Raw genomic sequence first — 18,242 nt, forward strand, 5'->3', positions numbered from 1 at the left:
GCAGTGGGAAGAAATAAATATGGTTTACCTACCGCATGGAGTTTAATAGTCAAGCAATATAATTACCATCAAGTTTTCTGAGCTCCAAGCGTTCATTTTCGAGTCTCCTGATTTAGGCTTTCTCGCTTCTACAGTCAAGTGTCCAAGTTTTCCTCAACCATCAATTGCCAAACGAGTAGATTGCATCCACTCCCAACTTATTTTTTCCATTTAGCTTGTGAAAAGATGAAAGGAAAAATAAGAAGAATCGCCGCCTTGGTTCATTGTTGCCGCTGTCAGGACTTTGTTAATAGAACTCTCGGCTTTTGTTAATGCTATTGGGTGACATAACCCAGTAAATGTTGTTTTAGTCATCAGCAACACAAGAATAAAGCTGCTCTGATGCCATGTAAGATCGGTACCAAAAATATACATTTTATTCATCTAAGAGCTACAAATTTATAGTACAAGAAAGCAAACACAACAAAATCAAATCGTTTGATTCTAACAGATATGACAATCAAGATGTGATCTTTTTAATCAAATTAACTAAACTATCTACAACAAATCAAATATAATTTTATCAAATCAATTAAGATCCTACAAAATCAAATCTTAAATATTCACAAATCAACGGATACCATATAGATTTTGATAAAGAAAAAGAATCTTTGTATTTCAGTCTTTACATCCCATGCAAAGGGTATTTATACAGTGAATTCTAACTAATCAAGGTAAGACAATCAAGTACAATAAAAATAAATATTCTATTCCTATAATTAAGCTAACCAAAGGTTACAGTCCCCTAAATCATGTTGATTAACTGACACAATCAACACTAACCTAATTTCCCCTCAAAACACCTACAAATTGATCTGAAACTAAAATTTCCTCTGCGGACAATTCAGATCCGTTAACAATAGCTCTATCTCCTACAAATATGGAAGGACTGTTGCTTCACCATTCCTCTTTTGATCATTTGTTAATGAAGGTAATCCTATTTCTGTAAGATCCATTGCACACTTGGAAAATGTACATCCTGTCACAATGGTGGTGTTTATTCCATGTCTTCCCTCAGATTCACCTCTATGGCATGATCATTCAGCAAAGAGCTGTCATTAGATGTCAACAGCTCATTCGACGCTCTCTGATGCTCCTCCTTGTTATGATTAACATAGTCATTCGATAAGACTGGTTCATCTGGAAGTACAATATCCATCTTATTAAAGCTATCAACAGTTTCTCTCTGCTCTGAACTAAAAATAGGCAAACTTCCATTCTCCGCATGGCATGAATCAGGAAGAGTCCCTTGTGGACACCTTTCACCACTATCACCAGTAAAACAAGATCCTGATTTATCATTCAAATGAGATTTCTGTTCTAGTGGTCCCTTGCTTGAGGTAGATTCAATGTCACATGTTTCATCTGCAGATTTACACACCGTACTCTCCAACATGACCTGCTTACCCTTGCTATGCATTGTATGCAAATGAGCACAAGGAGGAGGGGTCCTTTGCCGACATTTGTGGCACTTGAATCCGATTAGCTTAGTAACTCTTTCAGCTGTGAGACCGAAAGCATCTCCATGGAACCAGTCTGCAGGATGGAGTAATCAGACAGGAAAATAAGGTCAGGTACGAGATACAGAGGCGGAGGAAAGAAGAAAAAACATGGAAAATACAAGAATGTTCCAACGCCCAATAACAGGATTCCTCAACTGCAATGTATCTATAGGAGTTCCCGCTGATTTAAAAGACCTATGTGAACAAAGTAGAAATGTCTTTTTCAAGTAACTTCTGAACACAAATTAAAAAATAATGTAAAAAGGGCAGCCCAGTACACTTAAGCTCCCGTTATGCGTAGGGTCCGGGGAAGGGCCACACCACAAGGGTGTATTTTATGCAGCCTTACCTTGCATTTCTGTCAGGGGCTCTGTTTATAAAATAAGTATTTGTACTTATCAATTTTAGTTTAAAATTACAAACTGAGACAGCAGGCTCAGAGGAGACCAGACCCAAGAGCAACAATGTCATACTAGACAATGTCACATAATTTGTTAAACATGATGAACAACAGAATATAAAAGAATATTGATGCAGGGAAACAATTCAAGATATACTACAACAAAAACAGACCCAGCGTAATTCCACAAGTAGGTCTGGCGAGGGCAGAACCTATGCAAACCTTACCCCTACCTTTGTGGGGTAAACAATTCAAGATATACGAGAGATAAAAGCCAACTCAAGATATATGGTACAGCGTTCGCAACAAGATAACCAAAGGGATTCTGGACAAAAACACTGAATAAAATACTCCTTACCTCCACAAACTTCGCATGCAATGTAATTTGAAGTAGGTGTATATTCTAGTTCACCACAAAGACTGCACTTTGGCTGGTCAGCTATGGCAGCCAACTCTCCAGAATGAACAAGAAGCTTATTACTCCTGAAGAGTGTCACCCTTTCATCATTCGGCTTTTGTGAGAGCAATAGACCATTTAGCCAGTAAATCCGGCATAACTGCATTCTCTTCCTCCGCCAAGCAACTTCTGCTGGTTTCTTCTTCTCTGATATGTCAACTTTTGCTTGTTTCCTAGGTCTACCCCTACCCCTTTTTGTTTGTTTACCTTTTTTGCGTCCTATTTTTTTGTTTTGCACAATTACAACTTTAGCCCTCCTAGAAGAACGTCTGAGGGGTATAACAACAGGCTCCTTTTTGCTACTCTGTGATTGTGCTGGCTGTTTATTTTTGGTGCCTCTAGATTCAACCTTTGAGCTCAGCGACCTCAAGGCTTTAGACGTTTTCTTACTCTTGCGCAACTCTATCCTCCCCCTCTTGACATTCTTTCTCACATTATTCTCATCCGCACACTTGTGACATGTATACATAAACTCAGCAGCGACAACTCCAGTTGACTTTCTAACATGTCGTTTATGGAAGAAACCTAGAGAAAATAACAAAATATCAGATCATTTGAAAGAAATATGGACAAAAGGCAAGGGGGATGTGGAATTGAAGGTGAAATTGGTGATCTATTTAACTTTGAAGTATTTGAATTAACATATGTAAAAAGTAAGAAAATAAACAAAATCTACATGAAACTGCATAACAAAAACGATGGAAAGGACACAGGAAACTAAAAGCAGAAATAAGCCTTAGCAACAAACGAGTATTGAAGCCTCGACAATACTTTAAGGGAGGACTTTGTGCCTAAACTAAACCAACAATTGGATTTTTGTGTTCCTCCAACTTACTAGTATTGGATTTATCTGACCATCTCGTCTAGCAATTATTTAGCTTCAACTATTAGAAGAACAATTACTGATCTATGCCTGCCTTAAGAATGCCCCTCATGTGTGGACTGAAATTTCAGCTAGCGGGTGGAAATTCAATGATAATTACTTTACATGTCCCAATACCTATTGAATTGTGTGATTTTCTTAACTCAGAAAAGTTTTGGAGATGGAAAACCTATTATTTATAGTAGTCTCACCATACAAGGCAAAGGCAGATGGAGATCATAAAAAGAATACAATTACTTCATCTAGCGGTTAATTTGCTATGCTACGATCAAAACTAACAGAAACTAAAATAACAACAATCCAATTTGAAATAAAACAAAATATAAAATGCCAAAATAGCAGATGTTTTCAGGACTGCTAGAGTATGATTCAAATCTGACAATGTGAGTGTAGGGTATCATAAGACTACCACCTAAACCAATGCACTGGGGCACAAAAAAAATCAACAAATTAAAAGCATATATTCTCTCATTATGATAAAGTATAACATTCAGATACCAATAGGGTTCCCAAGGAACAATTCAATCATTAAGTCATGTTACTCCCCAAGATTTAACATCACATTAGTTAGTTAATGGAATTAAACATTATTACAAAATGGTCACCTGACAGTTCACAAGTGGGTAGAGCAATAAGAAAGTCTTATTAGGAGAAACACCAAGTACTCACCTTTGCAGTACTGACAGCTCACAGCTTCCCTGCAAATAATAAGAGAAAGTAATCTTAAAGAATATTTCAGAGGTAAAACATCCGGTGAAAATGGAAGCCAAAATACTTATCATACTGACTGTACACAAGATAACACATGATTTACCTAGTTAGGACTCAGCAGAATGAAGAAAGTCTGCTAGAAACTGGCCATTGGCAATAAATAACATGCCCATGCACAGGAAACAAGCAAAAAGAGAATACTCTAAAAAATTCATATCTACACAAAATTGGAAATCTGAAAATATTCGTGCCATGTTATTCGTGGGCAAGTTTGTAAAGACCCTCAACAAAGAGCTTACGTGGACATATTTCAAGGGTGAAATAGTTTCACACTTGCTTCCACAAAGTAAAAAAATCACACAAAAAATATTTTAAAATAAGGACAGAACTGACAGACAAGATAGCACCATCTCCAAGGAGGTAAAAATTTTCCTTGGAAGGAGAAAGTATATCAACTACTAAAGCAAAATTGCAGTAAAGTTTGTGGTAACTAGGAGTTCACCCAAGGATGTGGCACAGTAGCCAATGCAGTGGGCTAATAACCACGAGCCCTTAGGTTTAAATCCACCAAAGCCCTGGTGGATAGAGTTCTCTGGTCATGCGCTGGTGGGAGGTAACAAGTATGCCACGGAATTAGTTGAGATGGGCACCACTAGGCCGGACACCACGGATATCCAAAAAGACATGAGGAAATACTATCTGCTTTGTCTAATGGTAAAGTCAAGTATTGCTTAACATAATATTAAAAGACAACAAATTCCATTAGTCGAAGTATCGCAAATTTACATTCTTTTTTTCTCAAGACAAAAAATGAATTCTCGTTTTCTAATTTCTTTTTCTTGTTTTTTCGTTTTCCTATGGGTTTGCAGCTGCATAACACACACCATTCCTTTATCTTTCCATATACACAAGCTTTGGCACTTATAACTACTGGATAAGCTGATAATCAAACCATATATCTACTCCGACTAAAAATGAGATCTAAACTACAGTGCCTGCTGCAGAACACCACCTTAGAGAGGCAAAGCACCCAACCTTTTCCACACCTAACTCCAGGATTAAGTACCTATAGCGAACCTTCAACAACATTGATTTATATACATGTATGATATCAAGATCTTGAGTTCAAAAGACGTCTGCAAGCTGTTGAACTTTTTATTCTTTTCTATAAGATAACGGTATAAACTTGTTCAAATTTTGTCAGTTAACAGTAGACTAAACACCTAAGATCAGAACCAGAGGTGATCAAAAGAAAACAACCAATATTGTATTGTATTTCCAAGAGATGCTATAATTCTTCCTTTCTTAATGGAAATACTAAGTACATTGTAAAAGAAGAAGAATGATAAGGAAAGATGGAAAAGCTAACACAACATATTGTGCTGAAACTAACACCAAAATGCTAAAATACTTTTATGAGGAAAGTAATTGAAAGCAAATAGGTAGAAACTCGCAAAGCTATTCAAAAGCTACTTGACCATAAGTGTTTTTCATAACCAACTATTCTATTTCCTTTTCAGCACAAAATCCATATCCATATTCATACAAATACCAGAAGCAACGTTTTACTAGCCCAACTTATGAATAAACGTTAATTCGTCCATATAAGGTAGATAATTTGTGCATGCTATTAATTGACTGCGGCTATTTCATAAATATCAAGTAGACGCATACCTAATTAGGACATCTTTGTTACAATGCCCACACTGATAATACTCTGGTTTCTCTGCTCTAAGGAAAAGGTATGCGAAGCCCTTTCCCTTAAGAGGTTTTTTCATTATTCTCTTGGTCTCACAATGCTTCCCAACAGTTATCTTGCTAGATATGCGAGCAATTCTTTTCTCCTCAAATCCTTTCACAAGATGCAAAGGCATGTGAGATTCTTCTAACCAATATCTCTTTCTTTCATTTGAGTCCTCTTCTGGTATGGTTCCACATCGAACAACAATGTCTGGTAAGAATCTTCTTTTACCAAAATCAAGAAGATACTTAACTACAGATCCTTCCAAGCTTTTCCTGCGTACTGTAACTTTCTTGAATGATCTAACAGCTTTTTGAAATTCCTTGTCGATAATTGCAAGGATATTGGTGTTTCCAATATCATTCCATCTAATATGAGCATCAAGATCTCTAACCTGAAAAGTGAAGAGAAATGATGAGCCAAAATCTCAATAAACATGCATCTTAGCCAACAATAATAAAGACAACTCAGATCTCCTTTCTATTCAAGCCACAAGGAAAAGTGCTACTGTAATTAAAGCTTGTAGTAGCTAGCTATGTCCCATGGAGTCAATTGGGGTCAATCCTACAGAGCCATGTCTCAATCATCCGGACCGCTGAAGTTCCACATTAAGGTAGCAGATCCAGGAAGATCGTTTCTCTCCGGTTAACGATAGTAGCCGAAACTAAATTTATGGACTATGGAACGCACACCTGGAGAGCAAGTTGCTCCACAGTTCTTGAAGTTTCAACAGCAGCCCTCCAAGCTATGCACTTACTTCTCTTGGCAAAGTCTGAACTATCGGGATATAACATGTCTGGTATCTTCTTACATCCACCTGCACATGATGATTCTAGGTAAAATAACTTTTCAAAAAAAGAAATCTAGGTAAATTAAGCTCAACTATTCAGTTGACCAGAAACCGAAGCTGCATTTGAAAACAAAATAAACGTCTAGACCTTGTCGGGCAGCTTTGCGCGCCAATGATTGAGGCAAAACCTTCCAGTTGAATAGCTGACGAGATAGCCTTCCTCCCCTCCACCAAAACATGCCCAACCCACTTCCAGCATTGGAAGATGGATTCAGTTCCGGCTCCAAATGCCTAGCCTTCTTTTTGCCAATTCCATGTCTAACACGTGGTGAATTGATAATGATATGATGCCCAGAACCCATTTTGGCTAAAGAATCCACATGCTTAAGCCAATCAGGGTTAAGTGCTAGAGACCGCAAGTTCGACTCTAACTGGTACAAAAGCAGCAGTCAGAAATATATACAGATATTTATTTAATTTATTTTTGAAGTAAGAAAATGGTAAAGAAATCTACACAGAAATGTAATGCAATAACAACAATTACTACAACTGTTATTATGTCTCAATTCTAAGCTAGTCGGGGTCTGATATATAAATCCTCACCATACATTTAGACCCATAACATTCCCACATCCATTAATTCGTGGTTATCTGGCATTAGAGATTCTTGCAATTTATACTGACATACACATCTCTTTACAGGCTAAAAAGACTCTTAGCAGACAATGAACCTAACAAAAACATACTGTTATGACAAAGCCATCATCCAAACTAGAAGATTTTCGAGACCACATCAAGAGGACCATCTTCATGTTGGTTCATGTTCACTATGTTCTTAAGACTAAGCATACTTCATATTACGAAGGACTCCCCAAATACTATACTTATTTAACAAAGTCATGCCATAAAAAATTGCTTTAAGGAAAAGGTTTTTTCAGTATGAAAAGGTTTTTTCAGTATTCTCTTGGTCTCAAGATGCTTCCCAACAGTTATCTTGCCTAAAGAGACAAAATAGTCATGATAATGGAGCCTTGTAAAGAAGTTAAACATCCAAAACTGCATCTCATCAGTCACAACTTCAAGAACAGGAAACACTTCATTAAAAGGGAAAGTTACAACTATAAACATCTCTCTGGGAAACAGAAATGGAGAGATGTTTTGTGTACTGAAGGTTATAACATTGAGCTTCAATGTGGAGGAATTTAAAGAAGTGAGCTGAATGGAAAAAACAGATAGTAAGAAAGAATGCTCCGAAGCACGGTTTTCGAGGTAAGCTCGTATGTTTCCTTTTGGTGGGATCTGTTAACACTTTCCGGCAACATAGGGGACTCGGCTTTTCTCTAATCACCTTCAGTGATTGTTTTAGCCAGCGTTTGGCTATAGATTCACAAATATTTTTGGGAAACCAGATCTGGACGAAGTTTGGATTGAAGTTTCAACATGTGTTTGGCCAGAGTTTTGGAAACATGTTTAACTTTTAAAAGAAAACATGAAACATATTTTATATCCACAAGTTCTAAAAACGATCACAAATACCCAAAAGTTTGGCACAAAATTATCAGTTTTATAATAAACTGGATAATACATTATCCAAAATTCATAACAAAATATCTTAATAAAAACAACTAACAACAAAATTATCAACTACTACAATTTGTCAAATACAATTAGTTACGAAGATCCATTGGTGCAAAAAAATAAATAATACTCTCTGCAGTTCAAAAAGAAGGACCTGTTTTGACTTGGCACGGTGTTTATGAAAATAAAGTAGACTTTTGAATCTTGTGATGTCAAATGTACCAAAATGCCCTTAAATAAAAACATGTCATGTGAAAAATTGAAGTTAAAGTTTTACCAAAAAAGGAGACGGTCATTCTTTTTGAAACGGACTAAAGATAAAAGTAGGTCATTCTTTTGGAAACTGAGGGAGTAACGTCAGTAACTAGATATTCTTTAATATAATTATGAGAAATGTAAGAGAAGAATATTCTTGAATTATTGTATCTACATGATTACACTAAGACCCTATTTATAGACATTACATTATAATCTTTTTCCACGTAGGATTCTATATAGTATTCCTATTCCTACTCATATTCAAACACTCCCCCTTAAGTTAGTGCATATAAAGCATATGTCCCAAGCTTGATATGAATGTAATTAATACAATGATCTTGAGAGACTTGGTGAAGATATCTACAAGAAAACATGTACGGACTGCTCTGGACGTCTAGATGACCTAAGTTGAAAAGGAATAAACTGAAAAAGTGGTAGGAAAAGTAGTAAATATCATCAGAAAGTCGACCAGCCGCTGGAAAATTTCCAGAAACTGGTATAAGATATATGGATCATCTCGAAATCAAGAGATGAGTAGATCTTGAACAAGAAAGTCAGTGAAAACTGGCTGGAACATGCTCATGCACCGGATTATTAGATTAATTATAGGAGTAGGATTGGAATGATGGCACAATCCTACTGAAAAAGAGAAATTATATAGGCAGGGCCAGAATAATGGCACGGCCCTACTGAAAAAAGAGAAATTATATGGGTAGGGCCGGAATGACGGCACAACCCTACTGAAAAAGAGAAATTATATGAGTAGGATCGGAATGATGGCACGACCCTATGCAAATCAGATCAGAAAAGTCACCGAAAAGACGCACAATGCTATTCAACTCAGATATGAGAAAGTAGTCCGGAAAGATGTGTAGTCCAAAGAGAAGCACGGTGCTACAAGATATGAGAAAATAATCCCGGAAAGGTGCACGGTGCTACACAAATCAAATATGAGAAAAATAGTCATTGGAAAGAAGTACGGTGGGCCAATCTTTTGCTAACATGATCATTGGACAGACGGGCGACATATATGGGTTTATAGCCGTCTGCGACAATGGAAGCTCTTTGATTCTCTATCAAGATCGTAGAGGCTCAGATACCATGTGAAGAAATACACGAGAAGAATATTATTGAATGGTTGTATCTACATGATTACACTGAGACCCTATTTATAGCCACTACATTTCAACCCTTTTCCAAGTAGGATTCTATATGTTATTCTTATTCCTACTAATATTCTAACAATAATCTTCCAAAATTCAACGAATAATCTCTTCGCAGTAAACATGCATTTTCGATCCTTCCCAAATAAGACACTACATTACAATCCTTTTCCTTGTAGGATTCTATATGTTATTCCTATTCCTACTCATATTCTACCAATAATATTCCCAAATCTACGAATAATCTCTTCACTTAGAACATGCATTTCCAGATAAGGAGTGTGATTAATGAGGAAAAAGAGTAGATAGAATTAGTTGAAGTCATAATAGACGGACTTTTTTATAAATATAAAAATTTGGGGTAATTTTTAAATTCTAAAAGAACTCAACAACTACATTTTAGCCCTAAAACAATTTTTTTGTAGATTTTGGAATTTTGGGTTTTTGCCAAAAAAATTCCAAAAAGTGCTTGCAATATCTATGGCCTTACTTCTAAGCTGGGGATAAGTCTTATGATGTCCCAGAACGCATAGCTTCATCGGAAACTTGGTTTGATTGGGCGGAGATGAAGAGAAATTCTTTGAGTCGGATGACCTTGAGTTGGAAGATTATGAAATGAGTATGCCATTTATTGCATGTGGACTCGAAAGCAGGTGGATTCTCTGTTAAGAGGTGAAGCTCAAGGAACAACCAGCAGGGTTAGTTCTATACTCAAAAGTTTAACAAGTTCAGTAGATTTATTTCCAGCCTTGTAATATAGGAGAGAGAAAAAAAGGTCTATTATTATCTTGCCAGAATTAACTTCTATTGTTGGGTGGATGAGCTAGCATTTAAAACCAAAAAGCTCATTAATAGAAGGAGATTTACAAAGGACGTCCAACCACCAGCTTTAAATGCTACTTCCACGTAAGATTTTAACAGAGAATAGATAGACTGCCAATGCTGGCAAGATAGCAGTAAAAAAAGGGGAAGGGAGCCACTTCAAGGCTAGCGTAGATGCTAAAACCTCTGAAAAGAACTTCTGGGGAGACGTCTTGTGGGCTTCTTCGATGGCTTTGAAATTCCAAAATGAACAGAGGTACAAAGATGGGAGTATAGCAGATGAGGCAATAATACCGGAATACTCAAAATTTGCGATCACCGATTCCTCGTTGAGTATCACATAAGAAAAAGGACTGAGCATATCCAGGAAATGGCAACAGAGGAACTTGGAGCTCAAATGGTGGTCCCTGTCATCAGGATGCACACCGAAATATCACCAGTTCAACAGAACCTGGATAAGAGTGTTGGGGCTATCCCTGCATCGCTGGACCAAAGGGATGATGCAAGAAATAGGAGATACATGTGGCAGATGGCTTGAGACGGAGGAAGAGACTGAAATCAAAACCACATTTGATGGGCTCAAATGAGGGTGAAAGGGACGCCGGAGCTGATTCCTACGGCAGTGGACATCCATGATGCTTGAACTCTTCATTTTTGGTGTCGCACCCGTGTTGACACGACATGGGTGTGAGTGTGAGATCCATACCTGATTTGATCAACCAATTTTGTATAATTTGACCAAAATCAACAGAGAAATGCCGGATAGATATGATGATTTCTGTAATCAAACAAAAGCTAAGTGAAATTGAAGAAAATGGAGTACTTTCTACACTAAAACCTTTTTTATTTCAGTTGTATTTTTGGTATGATCGGAAAACACCATGCCTTATGGGTAGTACGTTAAACTAGGTGGAAGACAATGGATGTGGGGTCATACCTCCACTACATATTTTTTGACGCCAAACTGTGTTATTAATTAAACTTTTTTTGACTTACCCCAAAAAATAAAAAGAGAGGGTATCCCAAAAAATAATAAAGAAAGAGATGATAATACTTACTGCAAGCAAAGAACCTCTTAGTGTAGCTATCTCCTGTGCGTTAAGAACATCTTTGCGCCAACTTTGGGAGTGGTGTGGATTCAACCAAGGACCTGACAGAAGCCCATGAAGACGTTCTTCAGTGCTCAATATATAGCAAAGGACATTAACAAGATGGCTTTTCCTGTTTTTCATAGAACGAACACCCAATGCATCACTAGAAAAACTTTCTGGAGCAGGACCGGTGCTATTCTGGACGAACAAGCAGTCCTTTTCGCACTCCGGAACTTTGCAAGAGAAGCACCACCCACATTTTTCTTTCCTAGCATCAATCTTCATATTCTGAATATTGGTCCAGGAAAATTCTATAGATTTGCTAGATATGGCCTTCAGCTGCACTGAAATTATTTCCTCCATTGTTTTTGTAGCATCTTTACCAGATTTACCAGGTGATTTTTTTGTTAACTCTTCAACAATTGATGATGCCATTCGAGCAAAGCTATAACAATTCGCATAACTTTCTACACTCTGCTCTTCCAACATGATTCCTTTGCTGTTCATTGTTGACGGCCCCAAGTTCACAGATTCATTGCCTTTTCTTTCCTTAAAAGGACTTCTAGTCTCCATAATTTTTGCTGTAAGATTAGAATCTTCAAACGTTCCACCCTCCTTGTACCTTTGATTGTCTACAACATCCTGGGATATTTCAGCTGATCCTTCAGACCCTGGCAGCATATTTCCCATCTTCATTGATGGGTCAACTGTCTCTGATTCGCCATATCCTACATCATCAGAACATGATGAGAGTTTTTCCACTTGCTTTCTTTCATTTACCTTCTCTTCATGTTGTGACATAATCAATACCGGAAAATTTGAGGACATAGTTTTCAGCCGGGTATCCAGATCACATTTTGCACCTGCAGCCATACTTGTATCCGGAAGCTTCATAATTGCACTTAACACAGTTCCATAAACATTTTCTGATGATTTCATCATCCCAATAACCAGAGCCAAATCATTTCTATGGTAATACTTAGGTGAGAATTCGTCTTCGCGTGGATCTGACCTGCAAGAACAGCAGCACAATCTCACGTCAGAATGAAAATAACTAAGTACTCCCTCCGTCACAAGCAGATTTTCCTTTTTAGTCTGTCCATAAAGAATGTCACCTTCCTGTAATCGGGCACAATGTCACCTTCCTGTAATCAGGCACAACTTGACTTTAAAGTTTCCCTTTTACCCTTAATGAAATGATTTATAGCCAATACAAAGCTTGTTTTAAAAGACAAATTTCAAAAGTCTTCCTTTTTTCTTAAATTTTGTGCCAAGTCAAAAGCTGCCACATAAATTGGGACGGTGGGAGTACTAATTTATACCAAGAAACTGGGAAAAAATGATAGAGAATGCCCAAGAACAAGAATAACAAGAAAACACAAGTCTGTACGCTAGACTAAAAAGAGCTATCACATTTTAGCAGTCAATACATGATGATGCAGTGTATGAACATTATGTAGAACTCAAAATTAAATTAATGTTGAAAATCCTGTATACAAGCAGTACACCAAAAGGTAGATATCATACAATGAAAGACGGTATTCTTTATATAGTCGTCAATCTTCTATGTAAACCATTGCTGGAAAGAATTATAAGTTCTTTACTCTCCTCTTCTTCCTAATAAACCAATTGCTGGAAAACTTTTCTGTCCTCGTCTTCCTATCCACATCCGCTTTATTTGTCTCAACCTCTTATGAGTTCTTTACTCTCCTCATCTTCCCAAAATCATTTATATTAATTGGATGTAGACTAGCTGGAACTAGCTTGGTCTCTTTCTAGAGATACTTGCACCAAGTAACAAAATTGCCATTGCCAAAAACAAGGCTGAAAAGTATCTATGCCTCATCCTTAACAATGAGCTTTACTTGTGACATGCCATTTAAATCATTTCAATATCCACAAAGCAACCAGAGGTTGAAATGCAATATTGAATACCCAACCAAGCTCACTTACAATACCCAATTTTTTCTTTGCACGCTCGTGCAACCAATGCCGACAACAGAAAAGGTCAGAATCCTTAATTATGAGTCTCGCTTTTGACATGTTAATTAGACTCATCTGAACTGCACCGATCAAAAAATTCAAGGCCACAACTTCAATTGGCCATCTACTTGACGAGGTTGACAGTCCAAAGACGAATTGAGAACTCAATCAAGCTCACCATGACACCCTATTTCTTTCTTGTATGCAACCAGCGCTACAAGTGTGATGCAACAACGTCAAGGGATCAACAATCTAGAGTGCCCCCTCTGTCAACAGTCATTCAGCTTCTAGTTTGGCAAGAAATTTAAATATGATCAATGAACCTGCTGATCTTGGAGCTAACCTAGGGTGCTCACTCCATGACTCTTTTGATGGAAGCAACTCGGCAATCAAAGAGTTCAACAAAACAACATCAGCAATGATACTACTAACCTAGAGACCTTGAGGCCAGGAATAACATTCCGCCACCTAGCCGCCTACTCCTTGGCTCCAGTAATGAAAGCAACATGGCAGTCAAGGAGACCAATAATGCACATTTCCAGAAAGTGATTTCAACTTTCAACTCTCTCTTGGTCATATAAAAACTACCATTAACCAGCTTATAACTCCATTCTCCTCCACTCACTAAGTGGCCATGCATCTAACTCCCTTGTAATTCCTACAGTCATTGATACACTGCACACACGTATATCACAGAGTTCGATCCGCTTTTCTGTTTGTGATAACACTAGTTTTGTGTTACTTGGTGCAATCGCACTAAACTAAGATGCTGGAGATGGATTTTTCATTCTTACCAGAGAGTTAGAGACCTACGGTGAGCTATCACTGAGATTTGATCGAATCAAGGTTAGAGAGAAGTGGGAGTTCCTCTCACTAGAAACTAGCTGCTTTTTGTGTAAAAGACATCCACCATATGCATTTACTCCTCTATACTTTCAATAAAGACATTCAAATTAGATAAAAAGGTGATTGTGTTCTGCGACAACCTGTTGCGGCACAACACTCAATTACTAAATGGAAGGGAAAGTTTTATTGGTCAGTTTTATTCATGTTTCAGCTTGTTTAAGACAAAATGGTGATTTTAAATAATATAAAGAATTAAACCCTCAAGCATGAACCAAAGAAGAAGATGTAACAAACTTGTCATGAGTCATTACATCAGACAATACAAGAATCACAACATCAACCGCAGTCTACCACAGTTTAGTCCCAAATAATGTTGGAGTAGGCTATATGAATCCCTTGTAATTTATTTGACACCATTTGGCCCCAAACATTCCCAAATAATGTTGGAGTAGGCTATACAAATCCCTTGTAATTATTTTGACACCATTCGGCCCCAAACTTTCCAATACTACTTCGCTTATCAATATTTGCACTTTACACATCACCACATCAAGTGGAAAATGTTGGTGCCAATAGCAACCTACACCACATACTAATACCGGATATCTAATGCAAGCTGTCCCAAACATTACAAATAGTTGTGTCGAAAGATGAATCTTAAAACATAAACAGAATGATTAAAGACCCGTTTGGCCATGAAGATTGTTCACTTTTTTTCTGGAAAATTATTCCACTATATTTGAAAAATGGTGTTTGGCCCTGAAATTCCAAATTTAGAATTTGGAAAATAACCAAAACCTTGTTTTCACTTTTAAATTTATTTGTTTTTCAAAAACTCTTAAATTATTTAGTTTTATAAAATAACCCCATTTAAATTATATTCCATGTTCAAATCATATTTTATTTAAAAAAAAAAAAAATACATTTAAATTCTAAATATTAACTGCAAAAACTATGGCCAAACACAACTCCAACTCAACTTTGAAAATTCCATATAAAGTGAATCTTTTTTTGGTTTTCATGGCCAAACGTCTACTAAGCTTCAAGAAGCAACTAGACTGGCAGAGAAGATACAATCACTTACTAACTTTAGGCCAGAGTGATGGAACTTACACCAATAGGTAATCACAGCAACTATAGTATAGCCGGCCGTACGGATCAGTTGCCAACAACTCTGCCCCTCGAATTGATTTTGCCAAATTCAACCAGGGCTTCTTTTTGACAATCAGACATTCAGGGCAATACCAATCCCCCTCAGGCAAGTGACTATTAGCAACACCAACACACTTGGAATGAAATGCAGCAGGGCAGCCATCACAGCATATTAAGCTACCATCCATTTTGCAGAGGCAGCATTCATCACTATTCCAGTCTGTTGATTCATCGACTGCCTCCTCACCCAAGCATGAACCAGCAGCAACATTCATGGAAGCCCTCCTCTTCTTGGAACTGCCAGATTTCAAATTCCGATCAAAATCCGTGATCTCTGCCGTCACAATTCTTCTGTTAAGCTCTGACTGTATGGCCTCTACTTCAATCACATCATCACAAAGACACCTAAGCATTTCAATCTTCAAATAAGCTGGATGGTTGTAGTAATCCCTCTCGAATAGTTTAAAGTGAGAGAGATCAAAACTTGGCTTCAGTTCAGATCCATGTAGTAGTAGATATTCAACCATAAAGACAGGCCATGTGATTAGGTCCAGCAAATCCCAGTTAAGAGACCTACTTCCACAATTTGTAAATGTACATACAAATTTTAGTATCAAGGAAATTCAAGCAAAAACAATGAATACACAATTTTATGGGAAGTCAAAACTTTACCTAAGACAACCGGATGCAGATTCAGAACTTTCAACTGAAAGAAACTCCAAATGCTTCCTCAGTATTTGCAAAAGAGAGAAATGAACGGAGTCAAACAATAAAGTAGGATAATTTGCCTTTATGCATGCCACGAAGTCTTCCAAGTCAAAGGGGCTCAAGAACAATAAAGTACTGAACGATCTCAAAAATGAATAGACAGAGAAGACATCAAGCACAGGAATACCATCTAAATCTAAACTACTCGAAGAAATAGGCAAATCCATCTTTGGCGGAAGAACATCACATTTTTCAGACTCTTCATGACCTGATAAAACAATTTTCTCCTCTGAAACCACACTAACTGCAGGAGACAACAGTGGATCACTCGCTGCATCAGACACTACTGCACAAGAAACATGATCTTCGGCAGGAAAGGAATCTATTCTCGCTCTACGAGCACTTCTTCTCAGCACCGTCTCTGTAACACCTTTGCCAGCATCCAAGGGCTTCCTCTTCTTCCTACCCCTTTTCCCCTTAGTCAAGCTCTGCAAGACACCATTTTGCACTTCCAACCCACCAGTATTATCCTTATTGGGTGTTGTCCACTGAACCTCAACTTCCTGCAGAGTGCCATTTGCTGACTCATTCGTAATTAAACACGTCTCCACTGGGACCTTCTCTTCATCTCCCCCATCAATTCTCTCAGTATTATCTCGACTACCCTCTTTCTCCACGGTGCCTCCTTCTCCAAAACAGCAAGTCATCATTTTCTTCGACGTCTCATCTTCACCACCAACATCTATATTCTTACTTACTTCATCTAACCCTAAATTCAAGTCAAAACAGTTCTTTATCTCTACATCCTCCAAGATATGACCCACATCTCCATTTGCATCCACATTCAAATCAATCACATTGCTTCTATTCAAACTTCCCTCTATATACTCCTCAACATTCAAATCCACACCTTTATTCAAATCCAAATTCAACCCTTGACTCTTATTTAAGTCAACTTCCCCATCAATATCAACATCATCAGTTAAATTAACCGCCGCAGCGTCATAATTCAAATCCAAATTCAATCCATTACTTAAATTACCACTACAATTTTCATAATTCATTTCAACAGCAGCATTATTATTACCTGTACGCTGCCTTTTTTTGGGTTTTCGACCAACCGCAGAATTCGGAATAGGCTGTTGCAGTTCTGATGATCCATTGAACAAGCAAATGAGATGGGACATTTCAACAACCTCAGAATCGCCGGAATCGTAAACGATCTCAAAGGACCCAGTACCAGAATTGTAGGATTTGACAGTACCAACACCTTTGACTTCTTTGTTGACTCTTCTGCCTATATAATCCCCCATTTTCCTCCTCAAAAATTCTAGGGTTTTAGGTAAATTTTCTACAAAATCGATTTATAAGGCAGAACCCCAGAATTACAGTGAGAAGAGAGAAAAGGGGGTCGGCTCTCTCTCTCTCTCTCCGAATGTGGGTGTGTTCCTCTCTCTAGAAAACGCAAGGAAAGGACTTTGAAGTTTGAAAGTATGTCAAATGCGTTTTCTATATGGCAGCCTTTCTCCGTCACGCAACACGTGAGTGGGTTGGGTGGGTCGGTGATGTGGGTGGGAGAAAAAGATTTCATCAATAACATTACACTAATTTATAGTACTCCCTCCATTTCAAAAATCGACATAATTTAACTTAACACGGAGTTTAAAAAAATAAAAAATATTTTAAAATTTTATAGTATTAAATTAAAGATATATTAAATATATCAAAATGTTCTTCAATCTTGTAGTTTTAAACATGTCATGTGAAAAGTTAAAATTAAAAAGTTACAAAAAATGAAAGAATTATTCTTTTTTAAATGGAATAAAAAGGAAAGTAGATCATTCTTTTATAAACTGAGGGAGTACTATATATTACTAGATGTCTAAGGTCGTGCTGTATATATTTTATTTTGGAAAAAATACATATGTCAACGTACTTAAGTACTTAATTACAAAAAATAGCAGCATGTGCTCGTACAGTGACAATGATATTTATGGAAGCATACGCGCAATTTTAAACAAGGAACAGTTTAAAAACTTTTGCGACAATAACATTTTTGGTTATTTTATGAAGAAGAAGAAGTGTGTAGTGCAAGCACAGTTGTGCAGATGCATTATG

General features: G+C 37.3%; 1 protein-coding gene across 1 annotated transcript; it reads right to left on the reverse strand.

Annotated features, from left to right (window-relative positions):
* Window positions 1-601: 601 nt before the first annotated feature.
* Window positions 602-17,706, reverse strand: LOC107847426 (DDT domain-containing protein PTM). Its single transcript, XM_016691650.2, has 9 exons — window positions 16,089-17,706; window positions 15,378-15,989; window positions 11,403-12,447; window positions 6,672-6,954; window positions 6,426-6,550; window positions 5,667-6,127; window positions 3,951-3,979; window positions 2,300-2,923; window positions 602-1,575 (listed from the first exon to the last, which is right to left on the reverse strand). The coding sequence occupies exons 1-9, from the start codon at window positions 17,435-17,437 to the stop codon at window positions 1,037-1,039; spliced, it is 5,067 nt and encodes a 1,688-aa protein (XP_016547136.2). The 5' UTR covers window positions 17,438-17,706; the 3' UTR covers window positions 602-1,036.
* Between the last annotated feature and the right edge of the window lie 536 nt (window positions 17,707-18,242).

The sequence above is a fragment of the Capsicum annuum genome, chromosome 11 (genome assembly GCF_002878395.1).
Source record: "Capsicum annuum cultivar UCD-10X-F1 chromosome 11, UCD10Xv1.1, whole genome shotgun sequence".
Taxonomy (NCBI): domain Eukaryota; kingdom Viridiplantae; phylum Streptophyta; class Magnoliopsida; order Solanales; family Solanaceae; genus Capsicum; species Capsicum annuum.

What these genes read in the sequence shown, in the direction of transcription:
- LOC107847426 (XM_016691650.2), bottom strand. Translation starts at nt 17,437, where the DNA reads ATGGGGGATTATATAGGCAGAAGAGTCAACAAAGAAGTCAAAGGTGTT. An exon ending in TCTGCATCCGGTTGTCTTAG is followed by an intron (nt 15,990 to 16,088) that starts GTAAAGTTTTGA and finishes TTGTGGAAGTAG; the next exon opens with GTCTCTTAACTGGGATTTGC. An exon ending in GAGCTGTCAGTACTGCAAAG is followed by an intron (nt 2,924 to 3,950) that starts GTGAGTACTTGG and finishes TATTTTCTCTAG; the next exon opens with GTTTCTTCCATAAACGACAT.